We start from the raw sequence: 14,439 nt of genomic DNA on the forward strand, positions 1-14,439 counted from the left end.
AAGTGGTATGAGTAATAGGCTATTGGCAGGCCAACTTGAGTAGTAATAATTTGTTAAGAGCAGGACTCAGGTATAAATCTATGATATATAATCAAAATGTATAGGTATTTCAGAGTGATTTTGTTTATTGTGATATTGGAAGCCAGTTTCCATAATTAGAATAGAAGATAATGTAAATAATTTTTTACAATTCCTTTTTTTAAGAATTCATGACATAGTTAATGTAAACAAATTAGATATTTGTTAAAAATTTTTTGAAGGGAACTGTCTGTTATTGCAGCCAAATTACCCTTTAATGAATGAATTCAACTGATACCAAATTGTATCTTTAGAAGTTTAAATCTAATTTGGCATTACATGAAAAAAACAGACATTCCTGTCTAATTGGCTGGCAAAGTTGAGTTGAGACCAAACCATGGTTTGCTCATTAAATATGTTTTGATGTAATTGGAAATGACAAACCATGTTTTGCTTTCAGTGGTCATCTCAAAGGGAGAGATGAGTAATAAATGTATTGTTGTCATTGAAACTAGTAGATATAAGCAATGATTTATATCCTGCTGAAATGCTATGTCTTCATAAACTAGTTTAAAATCGTGTAAGGTTAATCTGCGCCATAGCACAATATTTATATCCTTAGGAGGGAAGTGGAGATACCTTACTAAGCCGTTGGAACAATTGGGTTAGTGGAGCCAAGAAGTGTGCCCACTGCAGTTTGGGCCCTATAGTGCTGTCGATTCTTTTACACAACAAGAGAGTATGCTCAGTGTGCATCATTGCTGGTGGCGTATCATGCCAGAGAGAAAGTTACACATTATTACTTCTATTGTATGATCTTGGCCATTAAGCTAAAAACGTGCAACCCAGCCACATGCAGAGACCCCCCAGAGGTAATATTTTAATGCCCCCCGATTTCCTTCTACTGGGGTAAGATTGGCAATTTTGACCATGGTTCTCCCATGCTTTAGGCTAAGGAGGGGACTTTTTTTCCAATAGTAAGAGACCCAGAAGTTGGCTTCCAGGTCACTTTCTATTGCAAAAAAGATCTCTCCCGGACATAAAAGACCCAGAGATGAGCAGAGCACAGTGAAACTATCCAACCTCCACCCCAGTCCCCAGGAAATGGAAGTCATTGAGAATAGGAATCACTCTTCTTCCAGATGTGTTGCCTTTTATGTTCTGGGGGTGGGGGCAGAATGCAGTCTCCTATCCCTCAGCTGCTAACCCTCATACTATGAATTATGTTTGTTTGATTGGAAGCAAAATATGACTGTGTTTGGACCAACATGGTTTATGTTGTGAGGTGTGAGCCTAAGCACAAAAATTGTACAACTTCTAATCCAACAATTTTTGAAGGGCCACAGTTGCTCAGAACTGATTTATTGGCAATAGTCAGTTTGTTTATGTCATTATTTCATCTAACTGTACCAGCTTTTGTTATCAGAATATAATGCTGGCATTTAACATTCTTCCAAAAGTGATGAATATGATCTTGAGTAACTGTGGAATCAGGTGAATGGGTGAATGACTGGATGGATGGTATGTAGGTAGAGAAACCAGAGGAATAATTAAGTATTTGGCTAAATTTGATAAGCTATACTACATTAATTATTATTTTTTAATTGCCACTTTTTGTTGCAGATGCAAAAAAGGCTCTGTATGAGAATATTTTAAATAGATTTTTTTTACTACTAAAATTAATATGTACTTTGTTTTTGAAATGCTGGCTTCTTAGAGTATCTGTAGTCAAAGGACCCTTCCAGACAGGCCCTATATCCCAGTATCTGATTCCAGGTTTTCTGCTTTAGACTGGATTATACTGCCAGATAATCTGGCATAAACAGAAAACCTGTGATCAGCTCCTGGAATATAGGGCCTGTCTGGAAGGGCCCTAAGAATTTATGTGGGAAGGGAAGTTGCTGCAAAAACATTAGAAAAGTGTTATTTGGCTAACTTCTGAAAATAAATGGTAGTATATTATGTAACCCATTTAATGATGATTGTGTGCATACACCATTGTATGTAATTAGTCAAAATGTGCCAAGAGTCCACTTGCATTATACTTTTGATATAGTTAGAAAACCCATATACAGTACTTAATACTTACACACTTTTGTTATTGTTATTGTGTACATTCAAGTCATTATCAATGTATGACTACCCTTCTGCAAACCTATAGCAGAGGTTTCTTGGCAAGGTTTATTCAGAAGAGGGTTTGCTTTTTCCTTTTAAGGCACACATGGCAAATACAAGGCCCTCTATGTCATGTTATATGGCCCCATGAGGCTTTTAATGCCAGGGCAACATAGCTACATTTATACAGTCTTATAATTACAACTAGCCCTTTGAAGGCAACCATAAGGCTGATGTTGCCCTCAGTGAAAGTGAGTTTGACACACTGGCTTTAAGACTATGAGAATCTGACTTTCCCAAAACCACTCAGTGGAAACCCATGGCCAAGCAGGGATTCCAGAGTCATGATTTAATCCTCAAACCACTACACCACTGGCTCTCCTCCGCATTCTAGCTAACTAAGATCCATGGGTTATTCTATAATGTCAATTAGGAATAGTTTTGAGAATTCTCTATCTTAAAGTTTCTTTTAAGACAATAATTTTACATTTGTAGATGGAGTCTCAAATTTGGTTAGACATAGTTTTTATGGGCTTACACAAATGGTGACTAATGAGGCTTGTATTTCTGATCTTCATATTTTATACACATTAGAATAGGCCTCTTCTAACAACAATATAACTAGTTAAGCACTTTCATGAATTCTAACATTTGCAATAATATTCTGAAATTTACATCATACTTTTGTACAATTAATTTATGAACAAAGGAAATGAAAAAGTTTACTTTCACACATCTACTTGTCAATGACAATTACAACTTTCAAAACTTGATTATAGAGAGGGATTGCCCAACCAGTTCATCACAGGTGTTGCAGAAAATAATTTCACATGATTCAACATATTCAACATATTAAGGGAACCATTAGAAGATGCTAATGCTATATGGCACATGATTGAACTTGTGAGAACAGTGATGACATATATCAGTGCTATTAATCATTAGATTCTACTATTTTAACCATTTTAGCGTCTAACCTTTTTGAAGTTCAGGTTTTTGAACTTGTTATGGTAAATCAGTCCTAGGTTTTCTAGTTGACTATCTAGGCCTGTTTTAGTCAGACTTGTAGCTTGATCTGAAGACCCCTGATAGGTAGTATGCAAAATTAAGTCAATGGTTTGACCAAATCTCAGTGTGGTCTGGTACTTCTGAACTGGTTGGCCAGACCCAGTCTGGGAAGTTCTGTTTTGTGTTGGCTCCAGAAATTAGTGTTTGATAGCCACTACACCTTACTGACTGTTGTTCAGTAGATCTTTAGTTTATGAACTGTCTGTGGGTTTCATTCTATCCATTCTACCCATGGCATTTCATAGAAAAGACCCAGAAGTTTGGGGAATCGCCGTTTTAAAGCACTCTATGTGTTTGCAACTATCTTCACTTTTCAAACCGGCTATTCCATTTAGTACTGCAGCAGCTTTAATTTTATGGTGGGTAACAACACTGCTTTATTATATTTTCCTTATTATATTTGTATAATTGTATCTTACTTCCTATATCTGTCCTTAACAATCTTGTCTGCCTTTGAGTATCTGCTCCATAATCCTAAATGGCAGCAAAAACCTTTCAAACTATATAGGGGCAATTTTCAGGTTAATAAGGTTGAAGTTTAATCCAGATATGATGGAAGTGCTGTGAGTGGGGAAATCTGCTGAATTTGATAGAGACATGGGGTTGCACCCCTATTCTACAAAGCCAGATAAGCAGGTCAGGGCATGCAAAACTCATGGAGGCCCAAGTGGCGTCAGTGGCCAGAAGAAAGCTGATGTTACCTCATTAATGCATACCCTGGTTACATCCAGATTTAATTACTTTAACTCTTTTCACTTAGAGCTGTGTAAGGCAGTCTGGAAACTACCATTGATGTAGAGTGCAGCAGCTATGCAGGTAGGAGCAAGATGTTCACATCATGGCCCACTTATTCTGTGGTAGAAACATTGGAAGCGTTTGTTTTCTGGTTAGATTTAGTGGGCTGACATTAAGGCCCTCAAAAGTTTGAATCCAGGTTTTTTTCAGTTCAATACAATGTGCAAATACAATCATGGCTTTTGCTCACCAGCTGTTCACAAAGCCAGGACTTGTGTGACCAATAGGTCAGTCTCACTTATCTCATGCCTGTGTGAACCTGCCACAGAGTAAGATCTGCACTTAATGTCCTGGAGCCATGAAAGTCTGGTGAGTATTAGGCATTAGGCATACGGTCTTTTCTGTGGAGGTGATGTAATGTCATTCCTCAAGAAATATACATGCTTCCCTCCTTTTCTGACTTTCAGGAAGATTTTGAAGATTAAGTTTAATATATTAGGTTTCTAAATATGCTGTTGTAGTTTCAATAATTAAAACTTATTTTTGCTGGTTTTGTATTTCATCTTGATTTTAAGATTTCATTATGTGTTTTATATTTTTGATTAATTGCAGTATGCTTTTTAGGACAGTTTACTCATAGTAACAATATAATGCCCAGGCAGAAAACCTGCTTTATAAAACATCTGATTCTTTGGTTTGCAGGTTCAACAAGTACAAACTGTACAACAGGTACAGCATGTATACCCAGCCCAAGTACAGTATGTGGAGGGAAGTGATACCGTCTACACAAACGGAGCTATGTAAGTTAATCATTTTTGCTACTTTCACTGCAGACATGCTTATAAGCAGATTTCTATAAACTCTATTATGCAGTTTTTAAAACACCGTGAAGAGCATTTTATCTAAAATCATTTAGAATTTAAAGTTTTTCATCATCACAAATTAAAAGCTTAGGCATTGTAGCAGCATTTGAAATTATTCTTATGAGAAATAAAAGTTGAAATAAATTAATTGGAGTATTATCAATAATGTTTCTCGTGTGATTGAAAACAAAACCATGATAATTTTGAAGTCACTAAATCTGTTCTGATGTCAGCATTTTGAAGTGTTATTAATTCAGGGACCAAGGCATAGTTCCTACAGCTTCTGGATAAATAATCTGACGCTGCAGTCCCAGGCACTTGTGATGAGGAATAATGCCAATTTAATTTATTGATTTTGTATTACTTGTGAATAAATGTATTTGGTCTTACTGTGTTAACTATATGGGTTGGCAGATATTTATTGTATTTATCATATATACTTATTATTGGTATATCCTCTTTATCTAGTTAAGTGGGCAGTGAAGGGATAATATTAAATATACTGTAAATCTCATATTTGAGAAAACCAGATAGTTGTTTCTCTCTCCATAGGAATATAGTGGTACTGTTTTGAAATCTGCAATCTGCCCGACTTTATTCATCTTTCTTTCCTTACACTCTAATTCTGTGTCTAGCTCTTCATTCCTAAGGAATCCAATTCTAGGGAGTCTAGTTCTGGTGTATGCTTTTTTCTGCTTTTCCCCTGATCTCAGGCATGTGTAAGCATACCTCCGTTGACAAAGCCCCTTATAAAGAACCTCCTTTTTGCAATGTCTTTTACAAAGTTTGTTTATGCATGAGCAGCCCACGACTTTCCTTTTTATTCCTTTTTCCAGATTGATGATTTTTAGCAGTATCAGAAAAGGGGGGATGGTGAAGGAGGCTGGAGAAACACAGACTTTCAGTATCAGGTTGATGCAGTACATCTGCAGAAAATGATGCAACAAAACTTGTGCTGGAAAAGAATGGGATTCTGCTCTATTTAACTCCACTATAGCTGAATGCAAAGGGATCTTGTAGTACCTTCGATCTTAAATGAGACAAAGCAGGTGGCATAAGCTTTCATAGACACAGGGCACATCTATACTGACTTCTTAATGTGGTTTGAAGGCAGTTCAAAAACATGATGTTTCATAGAATCATAAAGGTGGAAGAGACCACATGGGCCATCTAATCCAACCCCTTGCCATGCAAGAAAAGCCCAGTCAAAGCACCCCTGACAGATGGCCATCCAGCCTCTGTTTAAAAGCCTCCAAGAAATGATCTTCCACCACACTTCGAGGTAGAGTTCCACTGCTGAACAGTTCTTAAAGTCAGGGTTTGGTTGCTTAATCAATTACAAATTGACCTTACTGAAATCAAGATCTGTTACATTCACAGTATTCCCTGCATCTGCCAAGCTTGTAACCCTATTATCAATAACAAAAAGATAAGATTAGTCTGGCATGACTTGTTTTTGAGAATCCCATGTTGACTTTTAGTAATCACAGCCTTCTTTTCTAAGTGAGTACAGACTGCCTCCTTAATTATCTGCTCCAGAATCTTTCCTAGTATCGATGTCAAGCTGACTAGATGATAATTTTTCGGGTCTTCTTTTTTCCCTTCTTGAAGATAGAAAGAACGTTTGCCCTCCCCCAGTCTGCTGGGGCTTCTCTAGTTCTCAAAGAATTCTCCAAGATTATTGCCAGTGGTTCTGAAATTACTTTTGCTTGTTCCTTCAGTACTCTTGGATGTAGTTCATCTGGCCCTGGTGAGTAGCCAGGTATTCCTGAGCCACCTCTTTACCTATTTTGGGTTTCATCTCCCCTATTACCTCGTCCGCTCCATATTGCTCAGGTTGAATACCAATCTCCTTTTGAGAGAAGACTGAGGCAAATAAAGTGTTGAGCAGCTCTGCCTTTTCCCTATCCCTGTTAACATTTTCACTATCTTCTCCATGCATTTCTGTTGTCATAGCCAAAGAACCCTTCTCTGGCAAGCTTGAGATCATTTTGCACTTTAGCCTTTTGGGCCTTTTTCCTACAAATGTTGGTTATTTGTTTGAATTCCTCTTTGGTGATTTCTCTCCCCCCCTCCCCCCCCCCCCTTCAATTTCTTGTACATGTCCCTTTTAAATCTTAGCTCAGTTGAAAGTTCTCTGGACATCCATTCTGGTTTCTTTAGACCTCTCTTATTTTTTTCTTCTTGTCGACATAATTTGCATTTGTGCTTTCACTATCTCACTTTAAGATTTTCCAGCACATCATTAACTCTCTTCTCTTTAAGAGTCCCTATCCATGGGATCACACCCAATATTTCCCTAAATTTCCTGAAGTCAGCTCTCCTAAAATCTAGAATGCATGTCTGACTTCTTATAGTTTCTCCTTTCCCCTTTATCATGAACTCCAGAAGCACATGGTCACTTCCATCTTCTAATCCATTTACCAAGTCCTCAGTGTTGGTTAGGATCAGATCCAGATTTGTTGATCCTCTTGTTGCTTCTTTTCACCTTCTGGACAATAAAATTATGTGCAAGGCAAGTGAGGAATTTGTTGGACTTTGTATTGGCATAGTTTGCTTTTGAGCAAATATCAGAATAGTTGAAATTTCCCATTACAATGATATATCTTCTTTCTGCATGTTTGCTTATCTGTTCAAAGAAGGCTTCACCCCCACAACTACATCTTTTTCAGTTCTTGCTCCCTTAATTCTTGTCCAGGTACTTGCAACCTGTTTGTCAGGATTGAAGTCCTGTATCTCTTCACAGGTGTAACATTCTTAACATATAATGCTACTCATCCCATCTCCTATTTAGTCTATTTCTCTGAAATAAGTTATACTCTTCCATTACTACATTTCAATTATAGGACTTATCCCAACACATTTTAGTGATGCCTATTACATCATAACTGTTTTGTTTTGCTAAGAGTTCCAGTTCATCTTGTTTATTTCCCATGTTCTGTGCAGTAGTATAGAGACATCTACGCCCATGGGATATTGCCCCAAGCTGGTTATTTGATGTTACTGTCCTCACACTGCTTGGTACTTGTTCTGTTTGTCCAACCCTCTTTTTAGGCTTTGAGCTGTTTTGTCTAGGCTTTGATAAACTACTGTTCCCAAGAATATTGTCATTGTCCCTCCACATTTTAAAGTCCACCTGATCAGGTTTCCATGTCTCTTGATAAAAACATTCCTTCCAACTTTTGTGAGGTGCAGTCCATCCCGTGCTAGAAGCCCATCTTGCTGGAAAAGCAGACCATGGTCCAGGAAGCCAAATTGTTATTACTGACGCTATTTGCAGAGCCAGTTGTTCACCTCTACTATCTTTCTCACCCTTCCTGGGTTGTGTCGTGCAACTGGGAGGAGAGATGAAAAAACTACCTGTATGTTATGATCCTTTAGATTTATCGTCAGAGCTTCAAAACCCCTTCTGATCTTTTGTAGACTATGCCTTGCAGCAACATCGGTTCCCACATAAACCAAGAGGAGAGGGGGGTAGTCAGTGGGCTTGATGAGTCTCATCAGCTGGTCAGTTACATGGTGGATTTTTTTCCCAGCAAGACAGCATACTTCTCAAGACTTTCTGTCACATTTGCAAATCACTGTTCTCTTCCTCTCAGGAGGGAGTCCACTACTACCAGTACACATCTCCTCTGGTGACACATAGAATCCCTTTCCTGTGTTTCATCTGGTGAGATGCCTGGCACATCTTCTGAAAACTGTCGTTGTTGTTCTTGTTCTTGCTCTTCATTTTAGACTGAATTCTGTAGCTTTAAATTGGCCTCTTTAAGAGACATCCCCCAAGTTCATCAAGAACAATCCACTCAACTGTGTCCAAGAACTCCTCATACTCCCCAAAGTGTTCTTCTTCTGCATCATTTGATTCCGTAACTCCAGATTCTGTGTTTGTGGACTGGCCTCCCCCTCCCTAGAGACATCTGGCATGAATTCATCAAAGACTGTCCACTTAGTTGTATCTAAGAACATCTCATCCTTGCCAACGTGTTCTAATTCTTCATCATCTCTGATAGGGTAGAGAACTTTGAATCGATTCTGTAATTCCAGATTTCTAGAACAATTTTTGGTCCTTCTCTTCCTCCTTCAATGTGTTACATTCCTCCAAGCATTGACCTCCTCCACATTTGAAGTTACCTCCTCATAGCCATTCTCTATAGGTTTAAATGACTCATAGCGCAAACATGTGCAGGAATGCACATTAGTGACCTTAAACCAGGATAAACAAATTCAGGGAATACTCTGAAGTAGGGCATATAATGCAATTGGTGTGTGTAAGTGTAAACCACTTCGCATGGCAAAAATACTGTGGAACTGGGCCAGTGCTAAATTTTTTGGTGGATACAAGCACTGCACAGTCCTTGACCTTTTTTTTTTTTTCGCTTTATGCATGATCAGCTGCACATTCATTTCACTTCCGCCTCTGCCACTTTCATTTCGCATTAAGTGATGAGTGTGCCCTAAGTCAGATGCATGGAATTAAATGCCAACGAACAGATCTCTGTAGGCAGTATATGTATAGCCATAGCAATGCAAAACTTGTGGGTATGGTAATGGGGTGATGAGTTCAATTTAAATTATGGGTATTAAAGGAGCAAAGGCAGGATGAGTAGATAATCATATGAATGGTGAAAGGAGTTACTGGAATGTAGTGTGATGCTGTCTGGGAAAGAGATGTGATACAAGAGAGCCCTCCTGCGGCTGGGTTGTACAGCATGCTAAGAAACCATTATCTCTGTTCAACCTACTGGTGCTGTATTAAAGTTTGCAGATATATTCCAGTTTTGCAGTTTCTCTTTCCATGATTCCTTTGTAGTATTTCTGTTCAAGTACAGCTGTGTTCAAGTCAGAAATGCAATGATCAGGAAAACTGAAGTATTTTGCAACTGGCTTTGTGTATTCCCATTCCTAGGGTCTACTTTATGTTCATTTGTCCTCTGGTTCAGAGAAGGGCCTTTTTGCCCAATGTAAATTGTTGAATAGTATTGTTAACAGGTAAGCCGTTAGGAATTGTGGGAGCTGATATCCAAAACACCTGGAGGGCCGAAGTTTGCCAATGTCTGTTTTAGAGGATGAGTAATTGAAGTTACTCTCACATTGTTTGATGGAGTTAGGTCCTGTGATGACATTTCCTCAGTAAGTAGATTGGCAGACCTGGCATCTGGATTTGTAGCAAGGTCTTGCAGCCATCTCCCTAACTGTGTGATGTGTCCCCCTGAAGGTAAATAACTGCCTTGAGATTGGCAAGGCCTTTTACCTATCTCCCCACACAACAATAAGCAAGGCCAATGGCAACTTCCCCTACAATCGCTTACTGAGCATGCTTAAACGAGAAAACAGAAAAGAACAGATAGGCCTGCACCTCCAGCTACCCCCCAGAATGTGAAAAAATATAGATCTCTAACTTTGGTTACCAAAATGAAAATCATAAAAAAAAGAGGGAGCTGGTGAAAGATAAAAAAGTCATTCCTGGATGCATTTTGGAAGATACCTTCAAGTGTTCCCTAAGAAGTCCAAAATGCTTTTGTTTATTCATGCAAGGCTTACCGGAAGTGTTTGCTCCATTCCCTTCCTTTCCTTTCCATTCCTTTCCGAAGATATTTGCTTTGTAAGTTGCATTTGATTTAAAATAGAAGTCACTCTTTGGTTAGGAAAAAATCCACATATTATGTATGAAGGTCACACATCCATAATAATGATTTTGTATACATTCAGCCAGAAATATTGTGGTATAGTTGTTTGTTTTGTATAGTTTACATTCAGGTTTCACCTGGAAAAACATGTGAACAAATATAACAAGGAATTGTCCTTTTAAATTTCTTATGGCTGAATTCCAATGTTTTTCCTTTTTGAAGAATTCACTTGAGATGGTAGTTATGGAGGTCCTGTGGTTAATTGAGGTCTTGGTACTTATTTTTTAAGTATGTAGTCAAAGCCCATGATGGGATAAAACTGGTGGTTCAGGAAAAAGTGTTGTGTTTTTTTTAAAAAGATAATAAATGCTAGCAGAACTGGCAGCATAAATAAACTGGTATCCTATTACATACAATATAGCTGTTAAGGGTTCTAAGGATCATCATACGTTATAATTATCCAAGCTAGACATTTTAAATGAAGAAATAGCAAGATGTTTCTTTCCAGCACTACTGTGTTACTCACTCCAATAGAATGTGCTATATAAACATGCATAAAGAGAGAAAATCTCACTCATGCGCCACTATGATGTTCTTATGTGAATCTCTAGGAAATGAAGATTTGATATCAGAAATTATATCTATCACAGATCTCTGACTTTTCAAAACTCCTATCGGAGACACAAAGAAAGACTGAGTATTTTGGCAGTGTTGTCTCTACTTTACACTTATCTCTTGTGCACAAAAATAAGCCCTGCTTCTTTTGGCATTTCTACAAACGATAAAGGGACAGTAGTGCTGCCAAATTTGTAGCTGCATGTTAAATTATTCCTGAATAGTAATTTTGAATATATTTATTAGAAATTATGGGGACAACCCAGAATCATTTTAAAGATGGTCCCTTTCTTGAGCAAGCATGTGGAAAGACATGTAGCACCTTTCCACTAAATGTGAAGTTAATACAATATCTAGATGGGCACATTCTCATTTTAATACAGTCAGCCTCGCTGTATTGAATATTTTTTTTCTCCAAGACAATTATATGTATCATTGCAGCAAAGATTGCTTTTAGGTATAGAGAGAAATTAACTAAAACTCTGTTTTGATGTCACAGTTTTTATGGCTATTAGCAGCTTTTAAAACTGTAAAACAAGAAACAGTACACATTTTCTACACATCCATCTGTGGTTAAAATAGCTAAGTATATTAGTGAGGAAAAAGCACACACGTTAGGAGAGGCTCCAATAGCTTGCTTGTGTCTAAATCTAGTGGGAAGGGCAAGATTCTGTCTCTCCTGTTCCCCCTGCTGAGTTAACTGAATGTAAACTACTTTTGCACTCTGAATACAGTTTTCATCCGTTGAAGTAAGCTGAGAGGAAAGGAGGAAAGTGAGAGGAAGAGAGATACACATTTTAAAGCATCTTAAAAAAGGGATGACAGAGGATTCATATTTCCTGCCAAGTGGGACAGTTAGGGAGAATGTTGTTAAATTATCTAGAAGGAGTGCTTTCAGAAGTATAGTCTCAGAAAATTAATATAGATGGTACTGATTGAGTATCTTTTATCTGAAATACTTAGGACCTGAATTATGTCAGATGTCATTTTCCCCCCAGAATTTGGAATCCCTGTATTTGCATATGTAAGATGGGACCCAAGTCTAAACGTATAATTCATTCATGTTTCATGTACACCTTATACATATAGTCTGAAAGTAATTTTATACACAACATTGTAATAGGTTTGTCCGTGTAATGAAGTTTGTATACAAAGAAAGCAAAGGCATCACTATCTCAGCTACCTGTATGGATAATTTTTGTGTTCATACTACAGTGTTCCCTCACTTATCTCAGGGGTTACGTTCCAGGACCACCCACGAAAAGTGAAAATCCACGAAGTAGGGACACTATATTTGTGTTGTTTGCAAGTAGCGTCTCTGTCCCCTCCTTGCGTCTCAAGCATGCGCATGCATGCTCCTGCCGTTGCCGCTGCCTTGTGAGATGTAAGCAAAGCTGCTTCAGCCTCCTTTTCTCTCCCTTCCTTAGGCTTCTCCTTAGGAAGGAAGTAGAAAGAGGGATTTATAAGAAATTTATAATATTATTTTATGATTTATACTTTTATTTTAGTGTTTATTAAAAACCCGCAAAACATCTAGGGCGCGAAAAGTGAACCATGAAGTAGCGAGGGAACACTGGATTTTGGATTTTGGAATACCAGGGAAGATCAATTTGTATTTAATGATGTGACATAGACAACAATTGAGATGTAACAATAAATTAATACCAATTTCCAGAAGAGCAACTCCTTTCATGTTTTGTAATTAAAATGACAGAAAAATTATTTGAGCCCTAAAGAGCAACAAATTTTTATCTGAGATATGCTTTTATGAATTGAAGGCTACTGAGTTAGAATTCTTATGTCAGTTCGATATTCATAGCAGTTAAAATGCATATACAGAAAAAAAACTGTTAATTTTGTAAAAATAATTTGAAAATGAAATAATAACACTTTTCCATATAAAGATTATTGTGTTGCAGCTAAATGTGCAAATGAGAAAGAGTTAGGATCCCCTTCAGCACAAGTACAGACTAAGCATGATAAGATGACAGGAGAACTAATTTATGAAAGACAGTAAATCATTGTCATGACATTTACATAGAATCATAATAGTGTCACCTGGGAACAAATCAGTGTGTGGGTGTATTCCATGTACATATCATACTTGAAATCTTGGAAAATATAAAAGATATAGCCTTTAGCTAAAATTACTAGTGCTGCCCTCCTCCCCACCCCAGAGAATTGCTATAAAAGGTTTAGAGTGAATAAAAAAATGTATGCATGCATTTAGCCTGCTCACCTTTAGGCATGGGCCATGGGCTCACAAGCAAACTTCCAGCATTGAACAGAGAGTTCTGCAGAGCAACATATCCATGTATTTTTGAGTAATAGTAGAAGCCTCTATGTGATCAGTTCCCTGATCATGCAGATTTTTACTTGTGTTCAGGCAAATGCAAGTAAATGTCCAGATCACACCTTTCCCCTGAATTAAAAAGGAGACTGAGCAGGGCTGAGGAAGCAGCTTATTCCCTTATCAATTTTGCCCCCCAATATATGTAGGCAAACCTCTGTGTAAAATGTGTGCCTTGTGAGTGTTTGTACAGCCCTTGGATAAAAACATGCAGTTTATAATCCCATTCCACCATTTGCCCACTCCTCTCTCAAAAAACTCTTTAGAGTTGCAATTATCCACCTCTTCTAATGAAAACCATGAAAGAATTCTCATTTCAAATAATCTTTCCTCCTTCAAAATGCTAACATATCATTGAGCTATAAACCCCATTAACCCTCACCACTGGTTGGGGCTGATGTGAGGGGCCCTCCAGATTTGGAAGGGGGCTACAAGTTACCCCATCATCTATATATATAAAAATGTAATGTGCCGTTTTACTATGGAGTAAACAACAGAACCACTGAACCCAATCACACCAAATTTGGCCACAAAAGACATAGTCATCCAAGCAAACAAAAAAACTTAGAAAAATAAAGTCCAAATTAGAGGATGAAGAAGAGCTGTTTTTCCCCCTGGCTGCAGTCAGAAGGGTGGGCCCCGCCCCCTTTAGGCCCCACCCCCTTCATCTCCTAGCAACCCACTCAGCCACAATGACCTGGGCACAGGCAGAGTTAGGCGTCACTTAGGCCTCTTCCATACTGTCTATAAAATGCAGATTATCTGATTTGAACTGGATTATATGACAGTGTAGACTCAAGGTCCTTCCACACAGCTATATAACTCAGAATACCAAGGCAGATAACCCACAGTATCTGCTTTGAACTGGGTTATCTTGAGTCCACACTGACATATAATCCAAATCAGTGTGGATTTTATACAGTTGTGTAGAAGGGGCCTCATATAATCCAGTTCAAAGCAAATAATATAATATTATAAATATAATATATAAAATTATATTTATAAAACAGAACGATATAATCTCTAAAATCAGGACAGTAAATAAAGA

General features: G+C 37.8%; 1 protein-coding gene across 4 annotated transcripts in view; it reads left to right on the forward strand.

Annotated features, from left to right (window-relative positions):
• Positions 1–14,439, forward strand: part of rfx3 (regulatory factor X3) — a 174,269-nt gene that overhangs the window by 93,540 nt on the left and 66,290 nt on the right. For all 4 annotated transcript variants that reach the window (XM_062971958.1, XM_003216489.4, XM_062971955.1 and 1 more), the window contains one exon: positions 4,639–4,736. In XM_062971958.1, coding sequence (XP_062828028.1) covers positions 4,639–4,736 — 98 coding nt within the window. The remainder of the gene's footprint in view (positions 1–4,638; positions 4,737–14,439) is intronic.

The sequence above is a fragment of the Anolis carolinensis genome, chromosome 2, assembly GCF_035594765.1.
Source record: "Anolis carolinensis isolate JA03-04 chromosome 2, rAnoCar3.1.pri, whole genome shotgun sequence".
In the NCBI taxonomy this organism is placed as follows: Eukaryota; Metazoa; Chordata; class Lepidosauria; order Squamata; family Dactyloidae; genus Anolis; species Anolis carolinensis.